Source organism: Microchirus variegatus, assembly GCF_963457635.1.
Source record: "Microchirus variegatus genome assembly, chromosome: 21".
NCBI lineage: Eukaryota > Metazoa > Chordata > Actinopteri > Pleuronectiformes > Soleidae > Microchirus > Microchirus variegatus.
Genome location: NC_139822.1, coordinates 12,974,075 through 12,996,664, shown reverse-complemented (window position 1 = coordinate 12,996,664; position 22,590 = coordinate 12,974,075). Strand labels below are relative to the sequence as shown.

At 39.9% G+C, this 22,590-nt stretch overlaps 1 protein-coding gene across 1 annotated transcript; it reads right to left on the bottom strand.

The window, feature by feature from the left end:
- Positions 1–1,081: 1,081 nt before the first annotated feature.
- Positions 1,082–21,869, bottom strand: LOC310942618 (zinc finger MYM-type protein 4-like; the record flags this gene model as incomplete). Its single annotated transcript, XM_083908029.1, has 29 exons — positions 1,082–1,432; positions 1,739–1,807; positions 1,911–2,022; positions 2,122–2,373; positions 2,720–2,834; positions 2,951–3,102; positions 3,188–3,317; positions 3,475–3,548; positions 3,639–4,424; positions 4,540–4,654; positions 4,787–4,908; positions 10,418–10,556; positions 10,658–10,701; positions 10,968–11,081; positions 11,350–11,527; positions 11,692–11,867; positions 12,085–12,235; positions 12,361–12,705; positions 12,803–12,918; positions 13,947–14,097; positions 14,181–14,393; positions 14,516–14,738; positions 14,893–15,017; positions 15,160–15,356; positions 16,422–16,485; positions 16,635–16,781; positions 16,866–16,918; positions 17,689–18,346; positions 21,831–21,869. 29 exons carry the CDS (start codon positions 21,867–21,869, stop codon positions 1,294–1,296), a joined length of 5,199 nt encoding a protein of 1,732 aa, XP_083764155.1. The 3' UTR covers positions 1,082–1,293.
- Positions 21,870–22,590: the final 721 nt, after the last annotated feature.

Sequence of the window (22,590 nt, the reverse complement as noted above, 5' to 3'; positions counted from 1 at the left end):
TTGAACGTGTCCATGTTTGGGGTAAAAATCGTTTGTGGACCGAGTCACCAGGACTGTCTGTACAGTAACATTTACAGAATGAACAAAAACACTGTCATAATACTATATATTGCCTCTGAAAAACACGTCACCATTAAAAAAAAACCATATAGAACAAAGTAAAACTCTTAGGAAAATGACTATAGTCATACTCGCATTAGTAAACAAAAGTAAATGGAAAAAGTGAAGGAATAATGTCCCTGTATAGAAGATTATGGCAAGAGACACAGAAGGGAAAGCAGACACAATACATATAATAGTTGCTACATAATGAACATACAAAGTGAAATGTGAAGGGAGACGACGTTGAGAGGGAAATAAGGCCACATGGGAGGAAGAAAATGAAAGTGGAACAAAATAATAGGATATATTTGACTCAAACAACCCAAACAAACGAGAGGCACAGCAAGTTCCTATTTCAGAAAGGTTTACAGTGACACGTAGAGCTGCAACGAACCATTATTTTCATAATCGTCTATTATTTTCATTGATTGGTCAAGAAATGGTGATCGCCGTTTCCCAAACCTGGGAATGATGATGTTCTCGAATGTCTCGTTTTGTCCACAAACGAATAACTAATCATTTCTTTGTAAAAGCAAATAAACCAGAAAATATTGACATTTAAGCAGCAGAAAAAATACAAAGCTTGTTTTAATTATAAAAAAAACTCTAAAACTGAAATAATTGATTATCAAAATCATTTAGTAATGGATTAATCAAATAATCGTTGCAGCCCTAGTGACATATAATGGTTTAACAACATAGTAAATGAGATTTGATGATTTTTTTTATTTATTTATCAAAATTACAGCTTGTGACGCCTCTGTGAAGAGCTTCACCTGAATTATAAAAAAACCTGCTCCAAATGCCATTCTCTTATCGTCTGTTGTTTATTATATACAGCCCACAAACACTCAAAAAATTGTCAAAAACACCCCCAACCTTATACTGGATAAGATGGACACAAGGACACGTGTGGAGCAGTCCTCTCACCGTTTACCGTCCCTCTTATTCTGTGATGAACAGCGCATATGACGGATTTGGTGTTGACCGTTACTGATCGGTCAACTTATGCCACTGCATTGTGATAAAAGCAGCATTGAAAGTTTCCCCGTTTGTTGTTCATTGTGAGATTTTGTGGAGGATGTCCGGCTGAGGTAACTCAACACAATTATCCCACAGTCCCTCACAGAATGTTGTGAAACAACATGACTGTGTCGCATCTCTGTGGTCTGTACGTGAACTCACCGTTCCTCACTTCGAGCTGCTGTCGCCAGTCTGACGCTGGGCCGCTACGCCGTTCGCCTGGTGAACCTCTTTGACGGCCAGGATGCGCGTGAGCATGCTCTGTAGAGTGGCGCCATCTAATGGTTGAGAAGTGTACCAGTGTGGACTGTTGGAGGGGGGGGGGGGGGGTCAAAGTTCAAATCAGGAAGGCGTTTTTGCAACAAACATGAATGTTTATCACTGTTTCCTTTCCAGGTTTAAGGTGGTGAAGAAGCTCAATATCAGCTATATTCCCTCTTACAAATCCCTTTTGAATTCTCCTTTACATCTTTCCTTGACCCCATTTACCACTGATAAAGGAAAAGTGAGTGGGATAGAAACTGCATTTAAAATGGTAATAAGTGACAGACCGAGGAGAGTAAAATCCTGTGACACGTCAGGGTTTCTGGAACGTTATCAGACAGACACTCACCTGTGTGTGTGGACGTTCCGTTCGGGCTGGAGGTAAAAGAGGTTAGACCTCTTCTTCGCTGACTCCGGGCTGTTGATAAAGGAAAAAGGACAGAGAAGATGTTTGTTCAACTGTGGAGAGAAAAAAAACTAGACTAACAAGACTTTTTTAGTGTCAATAAAGGGCACCTCACCATCTCGAGAGGTAGAACTCGTAGAGTCGGACAGGACAGTGCAGAGGATTGCCGCCGTTTTCCAAAATCTCCAGTTGCACCTCATTGTCCGTCTGCCTCTTCCTGAGCCGCTCTAGAAAACATCGTCATCCACCAAACTCAGTATTTCCACATTTCTCAGGTAACATCAAAATCTTTGATGTTTAGGAACAGCGCGAAGCAGTTTCCTCACCTGTGTCGTCACGTCTGGCGGAGCCGCTCCCGCGGTACTGGAGGTAGAAGACTTTGCCCCCTCGGCTGCAGGGTTTGGAGCATCGGGTGAAGTTGACGAAGGAGACGCTCTGGTGCTGCGCCAGCGTGTTCAGGCGGAAGGTTTTGGTGAAGAAGAAGAGCAGCGTGTTGAGGAGCACGATGGGCGAGTAGGCGCCCAGCTGCTTACACTCCCACAGGTAGGCTTCTTCAACGCGAGAGGAGACGATGTCTCCTGCAGGAAGGACACAGGAAGTAAGGATGTTCAATGTTTTAAAAAAATAAAACGGGTAGATCCAAGTATAACTCCACCCAGTGGTGATTATGGTTTCCTTCATGCTGGTAGCATAATAACATATATATACACATACATGTATATACATATATACACATACATATGTATATATGTACTGTATGTATATATATATATGTGTATATCATAAAGAGTGTTATGCATCTCTGTATTTCAGTTAAAATGGGTTTGCAGTAATCATTTTTAATGCTAAAGGTCGCTGTTGTACATATTTTACACAGATCAACTTAAAGGAAAATGGGATGTGACTTTGTGTCAAAGGTCGTACCACTTGCGAGTAATTTCGGCTTCCAGTTTTGCAGCATTACACTGATCTCGGTGGCAAATTGAACGTAGAGCTCGTCGGTGAAGATGTTCTCTATTCGTCCCTTCATGAACAGAAACTGTGCAGAGAGGAGGTGACAGAAGACGGAGAGTCACTACGTGGGTAACATAGAGATATAAAGAATCAAGGTGGACACTGGTGACGTGGTGTGTGTGTGTGTGTGTGTGTGTGGACCTGCTGTATCCCCAAACAGAGGTAGAAGATGCTGTCCGGGCTGTAGGTCTCTCCATTGGGCCGCCTCACTTCTCTGATGAAGCGAGACAGAGCAAAGCTCAGCTCAGAAGAGTCACACTGAAGGATGTCTTCTTTCATATCCTTTTGATTGGCTGCAGGCGGTGGGAGCATAAAATACAATGACTATAGAATCGGATTGACAAGAGACAATAGAATAGAATAAAAAAAATGGCTCACAATCTGCTTTTTGTCTGTTGCGTTGTTGGACCCAGCTCTTCCAGGCTTTAACACCATACAGGTGGTTCAGTTTGGCTCCAGGTGGAATCTCCACTGCACTGCGGTCCACTGACACGTTCCGCCTTCGTCCCTGGATTAACAGAAATGCATAGAAATGTATAGTTTATAAGAACATGAGTGGAGCTTTAGCGCCAACAGCTGCTACATGTAAGATAAATCTTGAGGTGTGCGCATCATGGAGGAGTTAGTTGATGATCCAGACTGCTGACCTATCGGAGGAGACATACCCGTTTTCTGCCAGATGAACTTTCTCTGGGTCTCTTCACTCCTCGCCTTGGAGTAGACTTCCGAGTCACTGATTCTGCAAACACACACGAGTGACAAATGTTAAATATGTTTGCTTTAAACATAGCATCTACATATTTGACCGACGTTGAGCACGACATCTCACCAGATGGGAAGTCAGTCTCCAGGTCCATCATCGGAGACGATGGCCGTTGAGGCTCAGCACTGGTGGTAGGCGGCGGCTCGGTTGCCATTGTGCTCTCTGGCTGTGTGTCAGGTTGTGAGTCTGGCTGTGTGTCTGGCTGTTTATCAGGTTGTGAGTCTGACCGTGTGTCAGGCTTTGTGTGTCGTTGTGAATCTGGTTGCGAGTCTGGCTGTGAGTCTGGCTTTGTGTCAGGTTGTGAGTCTGGCTGTATGTCTAGCTTTGTGTCTGGCTGTGAGTCTGGCTTTGAGTCAGGTTGTGAGTCTGGCTGTATGTCTGGCTTTGTGTCAGGTTGTGAGTCTGGCTGTATGTCTAGCTTTGTGTCTGGCTGTATGTCTGGCTTTGTGTCAGGTTGTGAGTCTGGCTGTATGTCTGGCTTTGTGTCAGGTTGTGAGTCTGGCTTTGTGTCAGGTTGTGAGTCTGGCTTTGTGTCAGGTTGTGAGTCTGGTTTTGTGTCAGGTTGTGAGTCTGGCTTTGTGTCAGGTTGTGAGTCTGGCTGTGTGTCAGGCTTTGTTTCTGGCTGTTTGTCAGGTTGTGAGTCTGCCTGTGTGTCTGGTTGGGAGTCTGCCTGTGTGTCAGGCTGTGAGTCTGGCTGTTTGTTTTCCAGCTGCGCAGGCACAGACTCCGTGTTCCTCTCTAAACTTGCAGTCAAAGGCAGATGAGCTTCCACTGCTTTTTGAGAATCCTCATCTTCGCACATCACGTGATCCACCACTTGAGACTCCTCGTTTTGACTGGGGCTGCTCTGGTCTGCAGCAGAAACACACACAAACAAACAAACAAACAGCAATGGTTGCATATGTGTGAATAAAGATGTGGTTCACAGAAACTTAAATATAAAAAAATAAAATAAATAAAAAATCACCTGCAGTAACAGGCTGAGCATTCTGCTTCACTTCATCCACAGCCAAAGGCTCTGACTGGACAGCTGCATCTTTCATGTCCTTGTTTATCGGTGGTACAACCAAGGGCACTGGAAGCTGGATTAAAAAAACGGACAAAAAAAAAAAACAAGAAAATATAACATTATAAATAAATAAAAGAAATAACATTTCATTTGCTGCCCCAAACTATCGTTTCACAGAATGTGATTTTTACGTTATGGAACGTACAGGCACGGGCATGACCACTGGTACAGGCGTGTGCTGGGAGTACATGTTCATAGGCACTGGGATGAAGACTGGTACTGGGACAGGGATTGGAACCATTACGAGCTTCACTTTCTCCTCTTTTTCTGAGGAAGTCAGGGGAAAGAAAGAAAAGACATGAAAAATTAGAGAGTAGAAAAGACACTGCTAATTTTAAATGAATTCAACACAACATAAAACACATTAGTGTGCATTTAATTACGTAAATATTGTAACCAGAGTGATGTGTTGTATTAGTAATGCTATATTTCTACATAACTTTATTAGAAAACATAATGTAGTGACCTTCATGTATTTAAATGTACAACTCAATAATCACCACATGTACTCAAATTAACATTTGCTATTAAAACAGTTCTTTTTGCTAGTATTGACTCTTGTGAAAAGCTTTAAGATCAATCAAGTTAAAGGCAACTGCATGTTACTAGTTATAGCATCACAAACCATCACTCAATTGTATCTTTACCCACCGATTCTATGCTTATTGAGAATAAATATGACAAAAACACCTTAAAAACAAAACACCCCAAATACTTTGTGAAAACTTAATTTATTGACATATTCAAGAACAAAGGCAAAACAATAAAAAACATGTCAGGTGTTGACAATATAAAATTATTGAAACACAAAAACAATCTGATACATTTCAGTTCAACTTCATCTCAGAAAACGGGAGAATAAAATGATACATGGACATGAAGAAGAGGTAAAAACATACAGGCAGCTCATTAGGTACATTAGGGAATTTAACCTTTAACGTTCATAAATGTAGTGTAACAGGACATCAACAGAGTGAACAATGCTGTATTCATGCCTCAAAAAAACAAGCTTTTTTAAATAGTTGGTCACTGGTAAATTAGATTCTCCACCAGATGTGTTGGTTTATTAAACCACACTATCAAACACAACTGTCTCCCAGTTACCAAGACGTTAAATGGTGATTATGGCACTGAAACACTTCACTCCAAAAAAACCACTCAATATGATCAACAACTTTAGAGATATTGTCCCCGTGTTCAATCGTCACATTTAAATAACTGATCAATAATCACATTCATTTTGATCCGTTTGTTTTTAGTCCTTAAACTAACACTGTATTAACTTATTTAATCAATATTAATAATAATGTTTTCCCTTGCCATGTTAGAGCTGTTGTGGTCATCTATAGTGATTCACCATTAATGTTACTGAGTAACATTGAAATAATAGACAGAAGCATTCATTCTGCTCTGCTGCATTTTGTCATTAAATAACACTGAACTGATTCGTTTTCAGAGTTTGCATACAAAAAAATCAAGGGGAACAATGGATCAATAAATACAAGTTCAGAACTCAACTATAACAGATTTAGCAAAGAAGAACTTTGCTGGCTTCTTCTCTTTGTTTTTCAGTCATTTCCTGAATACATTCTGGTCATTTAAATACTCTCGTCTTTTCAGTCAAATTACAGAGCAACAAATTACTGGGACATTTATGACAAACATACAATAAGTGGGATTAAACACATTTTTTTAATGTATTTTGACACACTGAGGTCAATTTTCCTTACATAGACTATTACAGTCTATCGAGGGTAGGTAGCAGACATCACTCAATCCCATCATTAAAAACACAATAAAGCAGCGCCATATTGGCAGGGAGTAGCGCTGTTCAAATTCATAGAAAAATACTATATGGACAAAAGTATATGGCCACACCTGTTTAGTTGAATTCAGGTCTGTCAATCAGGCTTTGGGCTTGGCCCCTTATCTCCAATAAAGGACAATCTTAACACTTCAGGATAGAAGACATTTTGGACAATGCTATGCTTCCGACTTTGTTGTTTAAGGAAGACCCTTTTCTTTTGCCCCAGTGCCCAAATAAAATACTGTAAAGAACTTGACTGGCCCGCACAGAGCCCTGACCTCGACCCCAGCGAGCACCTTTGGGATGAACTGGAACAGAGATTGTGAGCCAGGCTTTCTCGTCCAACATCAGTGTCTGACCTCATAAATGCTCTTCAGAATGAATGGGCTCAAATTCCCATAGAACACTTCAAAATCTTGAGGGAAATGAAGTGTGGAAATTGTTATAGCTGCAACAGGGGGACCAACTCCATAATAAAGTACTGTATTTTGGCACTTTTCCACTATACAGTCCCAACACTGCTCGAATCCGGCTTTTTATTTTTGCTTTTCCATTAGCGATAGTACCTGGTACTTTTTTTTACTGGCTCTGACGAGGTTTCAAGCGAATTGAGCCGCTATTATGCCTGACACAAGAATCAAAGTTTCAAATCAGTGCCTGTGTTAGACGGAGTTTGTGCTCCGGTAACGCAGGAAATAGTGAACGATTCTGTGAACAATTGAAATTAACCGATTCTAATGAAGAACTATCAAAGTCACGACAGTTTCATGCAGTCATGCAGGGATGAGACAGCGTTGAGGTGGTACTACAGTAATGGAAAACAAAGTAACCGCGTTGACTTGAGCCATGCTGTACTGAGGCGGGGCTTGCTGGGACGATGTAGTGGAAAAGCACCATTTGAGTACATCATTACAGTCATCATCACAGTCCCTGTTGGTGTAATTGTCAGGCATCCACATACTTTTGTCCATATAGAGTGTACTGCATATTTACCGAGCAGCATATGTACCAGGCAACTCCTCTCTTCACCGGCTGTTTTTATCAAAAATAAAGATTACCAGGTCACCAAAGATACTGAGGACAGCAGCGGTGGATCACTCCTATCACACACACTCCAAGTGAGCATAAAATAGAGTGATGGGAATCCACAGGCAAAGGATTGTGCTTGCATAGTGGTCAGTCTGGTCAGGGATTAAGGGTAAGATTATGTGTTTGACTAAAATGTAAAACCTTACTGTATTTTGACATTTATGAAACCTTTTCTCGATTTGTCAAAGTGAGGGGCAAAATCTTTGGAAGTTCAAGGTTCCCCACGGCTTCCACTAAACTGCCAACCAGGAAGCCAACTTCAGTGTCATTACGGACTCCAATTCTAATTAACTTAAATATCTTGCTTATTTTACAGGCTTTTATTGCGATGTGTAAGTGTTCCCTGAAGTAGAATGTGGGAAAGTTTATGAGAAAGTTGTGGAAGGATCATGTAGCGGGTCTGGATTAATGTCAGCTCTGGGCTGTTTCCATACTCGTGAAAAGCACTTGAGGGTATTGTAAGTATCAGATATATTCAGTCGGCTTCTGTGATATACCGTTCATTCTCTGTGGATTTTAAGTGCACAGCAAATTCTAAAAGCTTCATTGTTCCCTTGCTAACATGGCGGTTTGAGCAAGTCACGTGACTTCTGGAGCTCTGTAGGTCGAGATGTCAGATCAGATGTTGCACCTCACATTTTCCTGCATCTATGTCATCACCAGAGAAACCCATGCAGATTGGGCGGTCATGTCTGAACACACAAATCCAATTTGCCTGCAGTCTGAACATAAATACTGTTAAAGATGCTGTCAGTGAAATACTTAATAGCAATCACTGATCTAGTCAGTGACATGTTCTCTCAGTCTCTTAGCTCTGCAAGTAAATCGAGAAGAAACCCACATCTAATCAGGAGGGCGAACTGCACAAAGAAGCGGTCTCTGCTTGTGAATAAAGGCCCCCCCTCATCAAACAAGTTCATGTGGGGATGTAAAAAAGAGGGAGGGGAATGCTAATAGCAGCAACAGACAACTAAGTCAAAATACTAAAGAAATCAGTGACAGCAACTTTAATGCAAAGAGTGTAAAGTTTGTTGTCAGCAGAGTTAATCCTGAAGTAGTGCAGGTCTGAACATAAGCAGTGAAACCTGTAGCTTGTTGCTCTTGGTCCAGGGTAAGGAAGGAAGACCACCTCATGACTGCAGATCAGGAGGCTGTGGAGAAAAACACGGGTTACACTCAACCCTCTAAAGTAGACTGAGGAATCTGCTTGGACAAAAACACACTGTAGGTGACCACTATTGAAATAATCATTATTACCTATACCTACACAAAAATGACATATGAAGCATTCATTACTGAAAACAGTTGTGCCACAAACAAAGAATTGGTTTATAACTGGGATTAAGGTGTTATGTAGAAGGCTCACCTTATGTTTCCAGTTCAGGGGCACTTTTGTAGATCAGCTTGGTGTGGTAGAGTTCAAAACAGGGCACAGGACAGAGGCTGGGCTCTCCTGAACATGTCTTACAGTAATATGGAGTTTGCCAAACCGCTGTCCGACTTTTCTGCTCACAGTCCTTTATTTCAGAGTGCTCCTCCTCTTTTCTCTCCCCATCAGGCACCTCCTCTTCTAGTTTTTTCTCTGGCTCCTCCACTTTCTCCAGCTTCCTTTTCTTTCTCTGCTCCTCTTCTGCCTGCATCCTCTTCCTCTTGTATTGTGAGCAGACCCTACAGTCAGTGTCGCTCTCTCTCATGGCCAGGAAATGGCGTCCGCTTAGGCGTGCCGGCACGCCATTGCATGGCCGAATATCTTCCTGAGGTTTTGGTGACGGCCCTGGGGATGTGGATGCTTCAGTGGATGGTAGAATGATGCTATCTAGCAGAGCTGGTGCAATTATTGAATCAGCTAATTGTGAACAACCAAAAATGAATGAATGATGAATGGTTGTGTCAAATAATCTATATTTAAAAATAATCCTGTTTTTATATATCGTTTTAATGCTGTTAACAAGCATTTTGCATTTTCCTTTGGAAACGTTCACACATGAACTTGCCTTGACATGAGTCAATGCCTGAAGGAGCACTGCTTCTTATTTCAAAGTTAATTAAACTAGGTCACACATCATTATTGTCAGTGCTTGCTGGAGCATAAACTGATGCATCACCCATGTCAGGTATTGACAGATTGAAATTATAGTTGATATCAATATCAAACAGGGTAAATATTGTAATCTACTTTTCACGTTGAAAGTTAAAATGTATTGTCAGCAATATAATTTTAAAATGGACACATCTGATCTTTATCATCAGAAAACACAACAACTTATGTAAGACATTTAAACATTTAAAAGGTTTTAAATATCTGGTATTACAGAGGATTTAGGAAGTATTCAGACCCCTTGACATTTTGTGTTTGTAGTTTTTTTTTAATGGGTTATTTTTGTCCATCGGTCAACACATCCATAATGATAAAGATGTGTTTCAGAAATATAAATGTTAACTAAAGGTTCTGTGTGTAAAATGTAGGTGAAAATATGTTAACGTGAAATAAATTGAAGACAAAATATTTACCACCATGTTTTTACAACAGGCCACACTTGAGTTTTGACGTTACCCAGCACCCTTGGAAGGGCGAGGTGTGGGACATTCAGCTGCAACATGCAACTTCACCTATAAATGGTGTATATAAACAGTACCTTTAAGCCTAGGTCAGGAAGAGGGAATGAATCCAATGCAGATCGATGGGCAAAATAACATAACATATTATAAATATATATATTGTGTTTAAAGTTAAACCTACAACACAAAGGAGTGACAAAAGTTAAGAGGTCTCAACACTTTAAATAAAATATATCCCTGTTGTGCATTTCACTCTGAGGACATTTCATGAATCTAAAGTACCAGAAACTTTTTAAAGAGTGTTTTTTTTTTTTTTATTACCTTCTGATTCAGTGGAAGGTGCGGGCAGCTGGCACATGCTTTCTTGGTCCACAGTGAAAGGTCGACACAGAACCGACTTGTTCTTCATTTGACGCCGTCGGGGCACAGGCACACGCATGGCATCGGTCTGAGTACTGGCCTAAAAAATGAACATCAAAAATAAGCTAGGAATAACTTACACGATCTGATCTAAAAATTCTGAACAGATCTCAAATCAGGTATAAATCATAGATTACATACATGGTCAAGGTTCTTGCTGTCAGTGCTGGAGTTTGGAAGTGTTCCTGCATAAGCAGAAGAAGATACAACACATTTCAAATATGGCACAGGACATAGAACTCCACTGCTTGAAATAAATGTTTAAAATAGCATAAACAACAAAATAATATGAATAAATAGTAATATATAATAATAATAATAATCAAAAATTTGGTAATTCATCACTCACAATATAAAGTGGACAATGGTCTCAAAAACAAGTACATTAGTGATGTACTTAAAAAAAAGAAAAAAGAAAAGAAGCCCATTCTAGAGACGTGTATACACTAACCAGTCAGAGCAGTATCTGCTGACATACTGGGCTGAGTGGCAGAGCCACTGGCCAATGAGATGACACCAGCTATGACAGGATTCATCTCTGAGGAGTGGTACGGCTGGGTTGGAGCTAGAGGACGAGAACAAGAAGGTAATCATACCTTACATGGAGTGATTACTTATTTTCCTCTGGATTCAGAATATTAAATATTGGAATAACCAAGGATGATTTGTTTTAAATTTCAGACAAAGGTTTTTTACTTCTCAGTAATTACTTTTGTATGCACATTAGCTCCTATACACCCATGCAGACACTGCAAGGTCACATTTCCACAACATAGTTTAACTAGCACAAAAAGCTGTCCAGCATCATGTAACACGAATGTGGCACAACTTACCATATGGTGTCTGTGGGGCTTTTCCTGCACCGTTAAAGCTGGTGTTTTGGCTTGGCTCAAAGTGATAGTTGCAATACTGCAGGAGGCAGGTCAGGTTACAGAAGTTACGGACTGAACCCAAACACTGCAGCTTCTCCGTCATGTAGCCCTGTTTCCTACAACTGTCACATCTCCCCATCTGGAAAGGAGAGGAGGAAAAGAAACAATGAGGAGGTGGAAGATGTATTAGACATACAGGGACACAACTACTGCAGTAAAACATTTATTTTCGTATAATGCATGTGGTGCATGATGTATACCCTATTTCTGAATGTTAAAAAAACAAGGAAATGATTGCCTTACCCCATAGAAGAGTACAGTGTACTGGGACATGCAGTGGGGTTTACAGAATTCCTCAATCTTGCCTCCATAGTGGCTGTGCAGCATCTTGTGGTTGATACCACAGCAGTAAGAACAAGGACGCCATGGATGATCCTTGTAACGAACCTTCTGTCCCTGTTTAAAGAGTCGTAGACAGGCTGGAACACAAGATTGAGGATTGATGATATTATTATTTGAATTATATTATTTACATAAATACATTTCAACACAGGTTTATTTTAGTTTTCTGGAAATAATTGCATCTTAAATGAATCTGTAGTTTGTCATGATTTCAAATCAGCTGTATCAAGAACTAACACTGGTACAACTTGACCAAGTCAATTAGCATTAATCAAACATTTGGAGTTTACTCACTTTCACCGCAGAGGACCACGTCCTGTTGGTTGTAGCTGAATATATCAAATGGCACCTTGTCTTGTTTACAGGACTCGCACTGTGCCAGGATATTTTTCTGGATTTTATACTGTTGAGAGCATGCAACACTGCAGAAGACAGAAATATGACCCTACACAAGAGAAAATGGAATGATCATCATTATGGTTAGGCAATGCTCACCAGCTATGACAGGATCAATGCTGGTTAGGGAACTACAAATAAGTTAGGGTTACATATAAGACCTATACTGCTTACTTGGTGACTATATAGCTGTGGTTTAGTGTTGAACTGGTTGCTGCACTGATGGCAGGTCAGTTTTGTGGAGCCACTTTGTGCACCTTCTGTCGGTTTTGGGGGCAGACCAGGCGCTCTGGCCTGGTTTTGCCCTGGGACAATGGTGGAGGACATGGCTGGATACGGAGGCACTAGTGGGGGCACTGAGGTATGACTGGGATAAGGGCTTGTGTAGGGGACTGAAGATGAGTAGTCCTGAGGGTTTGGAGGGACTGAGCCAGCTCCAGCAGAAAGTCCGGTTTTGGGGCCATCCCTGAGAGAGGAGGTTCCATTGGTCAGGTCTGGGTGAGAAGTCTGCCCAGATTTCTACAAAGATAGGAAGGGGGGAAAAAAGCATCAGTGTCAACTTAATGAGAGGAAACATTTTTAAAACATTCACATACTGTGTTACATGTGCCTTTACCCTGTATAAAGTAACACAGTCATAGGAACAGAAGTTACGGATGGTGCCATCCACCATGGCCAGGTGATACTGAGGAACAGCTGACACTTTGCAAAGTGAGCATGGGAATGCCGTCCCTAAGGAAAAAAGGTAACACAAACAAACACATTAAAATACAACTTGAAATTGGTGTGACACAGTACTTCAGCTTATGTAGATGTAAAAACAACTATGGAAAGAATTGTTGCAAATATTGTCATTTACAATAGCCAATGGCATTCAGGCTCAAGATCTTCAGTTATGACAGTCAATGCCTGCAGACTTCACCAATAAATAGTGCGAGTGTAACTCAGAGGGCAGAGTGAGTTTTTAGATTAGGATTTAGTGAAAAGGTTTTGATATTCTGACACACATAAGTCTGCATTTGAAAGATCTGATATTGATTCATAAAATCTTTAGATCATTCTCCTGACAGCTAAGTCCCCAGATTTGTCCACAGGTTTGTTTGTGTAACCTTTTGTCACCACAACACTCTCAATGTCACTATTGTTTACTTCTGATGAGCAAAAAGGGCAAGAATGCATTATTGTAAGTAGGGATGTGAATCTTTGGGTGGCTCCCGATTCGATTCCAATTCTTAGGGTCACGATTCCATTCAAAATCGATTCTCGATTCAAACGATTGTCGATTCAAAAATTGATACAATGCATAGTGTGTTAAGGCAAATTATGGCATCAAAAGAATACAGTTTGTATAAGATAATGTGATAATGTGATAACACAAAGGCAAACTTAAGACAAAAGTTAACATTTATTCATTCAAAACAAATAAAAACTTACTTACTGTACAAAAAATAACTTGCTTAAATAAAAGGTTAGGCTAGCTGCCTTTTTTTCCCCAGAAGTGACACAAATAAACTGTACACAAATAACACAAACTTTTATTTTTGTTAGGATTTTTTTTGAAGTTTATGAATCGATCCCCCCCCCCACCCCTAATTGTAAGTACTTGAAAAATTTTCTTTCATAACCAAGCAAATGATAGCATGTCAATGATATCAAATCAGAAATTGAACCAGGACCCTGCGAATCAGAATCTAATGAAATCGATTCAGGAAACACCTGAAACAATCCCATCCAACAATGCATGCGAGTTAGTGACTTACCACTGAGAGTATGTCGTGATGGTCGACTCTGTTCCACACAAACAGCTGAACAGTAAAGTTGAACTTTGCCCTTTTGGTCCCTTTCCATGACGGTGGAGGACACCACTGCCATCTTGCGACAGTTGGCACACCAGACATTCTTTTTGCAGCTCTGCACACAAACGCAATTTACATTTAATGCAAATGTAAAGGACTATAACAATGTTTTTTGTTTTGTTTTACACAGACAGGTACCTGTTTGTAGGTGCTAATGCAGGTAGGGCCACAGAAGTTGAGCTCAGTACTTTCAATCGTGAGTGTCTGACAGGAGCCTGAGGTGCTATTGCAGTACAGTCCACAGCCTTCACAGCAGTTCATGGCTAACTGACGAATCTTGCGCCATGTTACAAAACAAGCATTACTACACAGTCTGTGCAGGCGACCTTGATGGGTGACTTCATGCTCAATCTGTTGTGGAGATGGCACAAGTCAAATGAAGGACAAGAAAGAATATAATGAGGTAGAGTACAGGCACAGAGAACACAGAACTTTACTTACTGTGAAAGGTATTAGCACTTTGAATCTCTTACCTTACCAGAGACTCTACAGACACTACAAAAAGGTTTTTCCAACTGCCGCTCTACAGGTTTCTCAGGCACTTTCTCGACTGGCTTCTTCTCAGGCCGCTTCTCAGGAATCTTCTCGTTTTTCTTCTTGTGCCTGAAGACAGACAGACAGAACTGGCCACAAAAGTGCAGGTAGGTGTGAGCGTCCGATGGAATCGTGATCATGTCCCTGGGCTGAAGGATGTCCCTACAAAGAGAAAAGCACAAAGGACAAATCAAATAGCTGAAAAGTAGAATAATAAATACAAAAACATGAGACTGAGATTGTGGGTTGCATTAAGACCCTCAATTTAAGATTTACTGTATGTTCATACAATTGTCAAGTGGAAACAAATACGTACTTGTTGCACTGGGAACAGATTTTGTTTTTGACGGGCGCAGGCAGATGCCCAGTTAGACAGACTGTAGAGCAGAAGAGCTGCGTTGAACCTTTTCTTTGGAAAGCTGTTTGGCCTTTCAGCAGAACCTAGAACCATTTGCAGAACCATGAAGCAATAATGAGAAGAAATGTTCAATTGATCCCAATTGTAATACTTAATAATCACAGGTTGTTGTGTTTTTATAAATATCTGTGTTTTTGCAAAGAGGAACACAGATTTGAAGATTACCTTCGAGCAGCCGCTGCAGCGAACACTGCCTGGTGCAGGGGGCTGAGGAAGGCGTGGGGGCGCTGGTATTAGAGCGGGTAGTGAAGTTGAGATTTGAGCTGTTGGTCTTACAGGAAGGGAAGCCATAGCTTGTAGGACGGCCCCTCTACCTGGAATAAAAATGGCCGTTGTAGTTGGGGCTGGGATTGCCGGTGGCACTAAAGAAGGAAAGAAAAAAAAAGGGGTTAAGGACAAGGAATTATATATTCTGTAGTTTTGTTTTATTACATTTGCTGTAGGGCTGTGCAATTAATCGAACGGTACGGCCTGTGTGTGAAAATGATGTCTCATGCTGCCTGAATCACAATTTGAGGCCGATGAATCCTGGCATTGTCATCTTGGAATATGCCACTGATGGAATAATCTGGTCATTCAATATTGGGCACATAATGTTGCTAATAATGTTTTTTTTACAGTCGCTGTTTATTGCATATACAAGATATAATAATATATAGCTGATTTAAGGTAAATTCAAAAGGCTCATTCAAAATGTCATGTTTTAAACCACTATTTTCTTTACAAAATGAAAGAGAAGTGTTTTCTTGCTAACAAACACAACACAACATAAAGTGCAAAACAAACTTTTAACATGCATGGTCATGTTAAGATGTTCAGAAGTAGTTGTATGTCTCTAGTGGCCAAAGCAGTTTCAGTCTATATTTTGTTTTTCTGGACTCAAGTAAGATACTTTTGTTGAGACTTAAAAGGAATATATTGTACAAAAGCCCAACTTTTTTTTTTTCAGTCCTTGACCTTTAATCCGTGAGTATATAGCTGCTTTGTAGAGTAAGTACTGAGCTCCAGAGATTCCCATTTGGGCGCTAAAAATCCACTGACATCACAACAGAGATTCTCCTGCCAGCTCCCAAATGTAATCTCTGAATAAAGTCATGGCCATTTGACTTCCAAGAACTTATCAGTTAAACCCTACGTGAATATTTGTCTCCTACATAAATTCCACTGAGCCAGAATGCACAACATATTGTGACCATTCAGTTAATTCTTAATTTAAAAGGGTTGACAAGGGTAGCATGGAGCCAGTTTGCGCTCGCTATTCAACTCCATATAATCTGAATAATGTCTGTACATCTATGAAAGCAAACTATACATATCAACAACTTCAAACGAGGTGGGGTGATTCATCCAAGCAACACCAAAACTGTAGCATTAAAACAACAGCTGTAGCATTAAAAGACAGAAACATCACAAATGTATCAACTCACCAGTAGGGGCCACAAAGGTGTTTGCTCCTCCTACAGAGTAGACAGAGCTGATTCTAAGCTCCTCCTGCAATTAATAAACACATAAAATATGATTTCTGAGATACGATTTTTGAATGTTGTGTAGGTGCACCCTAACAGATGACTATTGTATTGGAAGTCTAAAAAAATGTATTTTATTATAAAATATTGAATAGGGAAAAAAAAGGAGCATACCTCTTGATGCTCCAGCTCCTCTTTGATTTGCTTGATGGAACCCTGAGGGAGCAAAGCAGCGTCGTAGCCCTCATCAATGGGCTCATCTTTAATATTTACAGTTGGAGACATTGGGGGAATACTGTCCTCTGCTCCAGCTGCTGACCTCTAAAATAATAAGAATTTTAAGAATGAATTACTAAAGATTCAAAAATGATTTTAAAAATCTTCTTTTTTCCCCCAAATGCCCACCTCTCCCTCCTGACTGTCTTCTGTATCCTCTCCCTGAGTCGGGATGCCTGTATCTGACAAGACAAAAAAAAAGTCAAATAAACTCAGTACATCATTGAACACTATCTACACATGCTACGTACATGCCACTACAAAACCGAGAAAACGTTGAACAAGGGTCACTTAACAAGTCAGAAAACTTACTTGTTGTATAATATATATATATATTTATTAAATGTTCAAATGTGGATGCTGAAAGAATGACCTTTAATGAATTGTTCCTGCTATAACTGCAGCATTAACACATGCGGAACTCTTTCTTTACATGTTAACTTTCAAATCCCACATTCACACAACAAACGGTTTGAAAGTGAACACTGGCAAAGTGATTACTGACAAATGTCACTTAAATGTCTGGGAAAATGGGCAAACCCTTCTTAAAGATCCAATGTGTAGCATAGGAGGGTTTATTAGCAGACGTGGAACATACTCTCAGTGTTTAATCTTTAAAATAAAAATGGTTAGGTTGTCGTAGCCCTAGAATGAGCGTTTTATATATACTTTAGGCAAGGGGCCCTTGGTACGGAGGCAGCCATCATCGATGTGTCTTTAAAGCAGCCAAATGGTTGTCTGTTTCCTGTTTTGAAGCAGAAGCATATTAAACCAATGCAAAGAAAAGAGAGGAAACAGCAGAGTAGGGGTGAGTGGAAGAGCGTTTCTATCGTTTCTGGCAAGGCCACTTTAGTTCCTTGACTTGCTTGGTTAAAGGAGGGTTGAGTGAAAGAGTCTTCAGTCTGCGGCACTCACTGTTTTAGGTCACTAGTTCAACTCACTAAACTCTTACCTCTGCTGTTCTCTGGTGTGGGGTCCTGTGAGGAGTGTGACGTGTTTGCAGACTCTGTGCTCTCTCCCTTTTCTTGTACCACCTCCTCGTCCTCCTCCTCCTCCCCTTTGGGCTCAGGGGCAGACGAATCATCAACACTTGAGTTGTTGCCCTCTTCTGTTTGGATTTGTTTTCTTTTTTTCTTTGCCACATCAACATCCTCCAGGGAACCCAAAGGCAAGGCAAAGTGCCAATCTTCATCTTCTTCTTCTGGGCCATACATAGGAAGACCATCCAGTGCGTCATCAAATGCTGCACCACCACTTCCGCCTCCCTTTTTCCTTCTCATAGTAAACAAAGTGGGTCGGTCAGAAGAAGAGGAGGGAAGAGGAGGAAAAGATGGCTCTTCCACTGCCTCTTCCACTGCCTCTTCCACTGGCTCTTCCACTGGCTCTTCCACTGGCTCTTCAATCTTTTCCTCTTGTTTACTGGAATTGCTATCTTCTTCTTCTTCTTCTTCTTCTGCCTGCGGGGGTTCTTCTTTTCCTGACATTTCATCTACTTCTTTTGTCTCGTCCTGACCTCCACTCCTGGAAGAGCTGGCAGAACCTCCGGAGGATTCTGCAAAGTCTCCCAGCCCCATGACTTCATCAAACACTCTGGACAGGTGCTGCTCATGCTGTGGGAGACAGAGTTAAATCAAAAATGTATCGCAAGGAACAATTACTTTCTTCCTATCTCACAATTGTACATTTTAATTTATGCATTTGCCAGCTTGATTTTCTAAAAGTCCCTTTACACAGACTCTCCATTATTTTGTTACATTGCTATTTTTATACAGAAACTCAAGAAAATGTCCTTAAGACATGAGACAAGAGCAACCTTTATCATCTTGGTAAGAGAGGACATAAAGTTCTCTCCATATGACATGGAAGAAACTTGGTGAAATGTGTTATGCAAATGTGTGTATGTAACAGATATTAATTATTTTCCAACAAAGCGATAGGAGGCATGAGTAAAAGGCTTGATTTTTTTAATTAAATGTGAAACATTGTGCAGAGGACAAACAAGAACATTCAACAAGTCATGGATCTAACAGACACATCATTTACCAACTGGTGTACAGAAATATTAAAATTTAAAACAATAACAGTCTATCCACATTGTAGTGAGACAGCTGAACAAACTATACATTATAAAATGTATATATCAATACATCTCAAATATTATTAAACAACACTGCTAAAAGAAAGTAGGTCCAACTACATAGCACTGTGATGTGCGTCCACGTAAATATCCTAATAGATATGGCAGTCAAAAAAATCAAATGAAATGAAATCCTTGTCTTATGTTGTCCTCTTGGGAGCCACCATTTTCCATTAAATGTCCTCTTCCTTGGCTCAGTTGCCATCCATCCTTGTAAAATGCATCATATAGTTATAGTTTTTACTCTCTAAAGGCATGGAGGTATATATAGATATTGGGATGAACCATGGCTGTGACAGGTCCAGCTTGTGCCAGTGTATCCTCTGGGCCTCAGACCACCTTCCCCTCCATGGCATCTATGCAAAGAATGTAGACAATGTTGAATAAGGAGAAACCAATTTCAATGACGTAAAAAGTAGTGTAAAGCATAAATAAACTAAAATCTATAATCTAAATCTCAATAAGTAATAAACTAATTAGTACTGAACTACATTAATCTAATATAAGCAACACCCACTCATTGTAATTATCTTTAGCTTTGTGTGTGATAAAGAGAGACAGTAGAAAGTCAACACAGCCAAATGTGATAGGAAAATGAGATGTTTCCCTTTTGAAAACTCAATCACAAATCTTAACAGTCTCCACTAATTTTTCAAGCAATATGTAAAAAAAAAAGTGAACAGGATTCAAGCTTCCTGGTGATTTTCTTGCTCTATATGTCGCTCATTTTTCTCACTATTGCCTCTTCCGTCTCATTCAAAATGTCTGACAATTCTTTATGTGTTTTCCATTAAAACTCACTTTTATTAATCAACAGAGTTGCAAAATGAAAAGAAAATATAGTCAAGACATTGACTGTCAAGACATTAACTAGATTAGAAATAATGATTTTGATTCAAAATAATAATTTTGCCCATCAAACTTTGCTTCCGTCAAAGAACCAGCAAAACTGTTTTCAGCTGTGCCAACATAATAGCACAAGGGTTTTATATTCATTCAATAGCCTCCAAACACGATTAGCAAACACAATGTACCATTAGAACACTGGAGACATGGTTGCTGGAAATGGGCCTCTATAAACCTATGTACATATTCCATTAAAAAAAGGACATTTGCAGCTAGAATAGTCATTTACCACATTCACAATGTATAGATTGTATTTCTGATTAAATTAATGTTATATCCATTGAAAAAAGGTGATTTTCCTTCAAAAAACAAGGACATTTTTAGAGACCCCAAACTTTTGAACGGTAGTGTAAAAGCAACAAAATTGCCGACGTTCTGAGACTTTTGCACTGTACGGTATCAAGCCAATTGTAGAGAAGCCATACTTGTTCACAGTCTGTTATACAAAAACAACAAACTGGTGTAACAAACAATGAGTTCCTCTCTCATCAGCACAGACGGGTGACCTGAAAATGATGATATTCTCAAATGTATTTTGTCCACAAAGCAAATTATTTTTGCTTTAATAAGTTATTTAAAAGTAAAATAAAATTGGTTTAAAAGAGCTAATTTATACAAAAGACAAGACAGCTTCTTACCTCAGAGTGACACTTCAGGGAGGGCAGCCAAGTATTAAAGTCCTAACAGGAAACAAGGGACCAATCGCACGTTCTCTTGTAGTGGATGTCCAATCAAATGACAGATGACCGTGTGTAGAGTGTGCAGGTATGTGTGAGTGCATATAGTGTGTGTTGTGTCTATGTTTATGTCTGTGGATATGTTTGTGAAGTATGACGACACTATGTGGCTGCAAAGTATGCTGGCTTGCAATATTTTTAGGCTCTTCTCTATTCATTTATGTGAGAAAGCTCTTTGAAGGTTCCCACAAGTTTTGTCGCCATCATTGCTCAAAATGCTTAAAAGAGACATAGCACACCATTACAAGTTTAACCACATGTTTAGATACAGGATGTGTTTCTCTCAAAGCTGTGGGATGAGTTTCGGGGCAAACTTTTGGGGAAGAGGGATAATAAGCAGGAGAAGAAACCTGGACAATAATATCAAATATCAAAATCTGCTTTGCAACACAGGGGGTGTCTTGCCTTGCATTGTCTAAGCAAGCACTAATAAAAAGGAGACCAGAGAATAATATGTTATGCTCTGGGGCTCTCCCTTGGTTTGCATTGCTAAGAAGACACTAAATAAAGCTATCGCCCAGATCAGGTGAAACAACAAGCAAAAACACAAACATGGCTTGGTGATTTAATCAATCTGAGCCCATGCATTAACAGGTTAATGTGGAAATAAACTCCCACCTTCAGCTGATATAACATCTTACTGTCACCATTTTCTGGCACTATATTAAGAGCTTTGCTGTTATCAACCTCTAATTTTTTTTTATCCTGTAATGAAGGTAACAGGCCTCACGCTGTACGGAGGCGGCATGCAATCAAAATCCATTTAAAATCGTTATATCGTGTGTTTTGGTTTATTTATAATTCATTTAAGGCCCACAAACAAAAACAGTCACCTCAGATTCTGCAGTAGTTGCTGTACACTACAAGAACACATGTCATATTATGTGACTGGTGTGAGACAATACTCAATTCCATTAGAATCTCCACTTTTGTTGTTCGCATAAGCCCCCCGCGATGCAATATGTACCGTACATAGCTCAACGACCAGCTGCAGCACTAAGTTGCGGTGTTGGGTAAAAACCGACTCTTTACGTGTTAAGAACTGTGTCGAGTTATGGTGCATAAGTTCAATTCTCGTTTTCAAATGGTGTGACTCTTTATCAGAGCTCGGTGTAGCAGCGTGCATTAGCCCTTACGCGTAAAAAAGCTACATAGGGCTTGAGATAGCTAGCTAGCTGGCTACGGTTAGCTTAAATATGCACATACCGGCGGAAGCTAGTCCGCGATAACTGTCGTGTTGCTACATTGGCGACTTTATAAACATGACGCGGGCATGTTGCTGTGATTATACGTGGAGTGTGTGTGTTTTCTTACCTTTAACCGTTTAAGTCTGAATTCTTCAGAGTCCGCCATGTTTTAATATTGCCGCAGACGCCGCGCTCAACAATCCCGTATCTCTGCCATTACGGGCAAGCCACATTTGCGTTTCTGTGGTCAAAGCAGCCGCCCCTGTGTTGCGAGTGCGCCATTGGTCAGAGTTTTACGGTAATCGGAAGAGGAAAAATTTAGCCCAACTTCTAAAATTCATAGATTCATGCCCAGATTTCGTACATCTGCAGGAATGTGACGCAACATTGAAGAAAACAGATAAAATTGTGATTTCTTTGTCCCCATTACCAATGAATAATCATTAATTAATAATCATGATCACAATAGTGAACAAAGAAACTGATGAAATATGATGATTTATATTTTAATGTTTTTTAATTTACTTAAAGATATTTTTGTATTTTTCATATAAGCGATAAATCTGACAATTATTTTCTCGATTAATCGAGTACTTGTTTGGTCCGTAAAATGTCAGAAAGTGTTGCAATATGTTGATCAGTGTTTACCAAACCTGGAAATGGCATTGTTCTCGAATGTCTTGTTTGGTCCACAAATTATTCAATTATAAAAATATTACATATTAAATATTCACATTTAAGAGGCTGAATACAGTGGCCCTGAGGTGCAAAACACAAACACAAATCAAAAAACACAAACATAAAAAAAAAAAAAAAAAAAACCCTCACAAAACACAATTGAAAATCAAAAAACACAAACGCAAAACAAACGCAAATCAAAAAACACA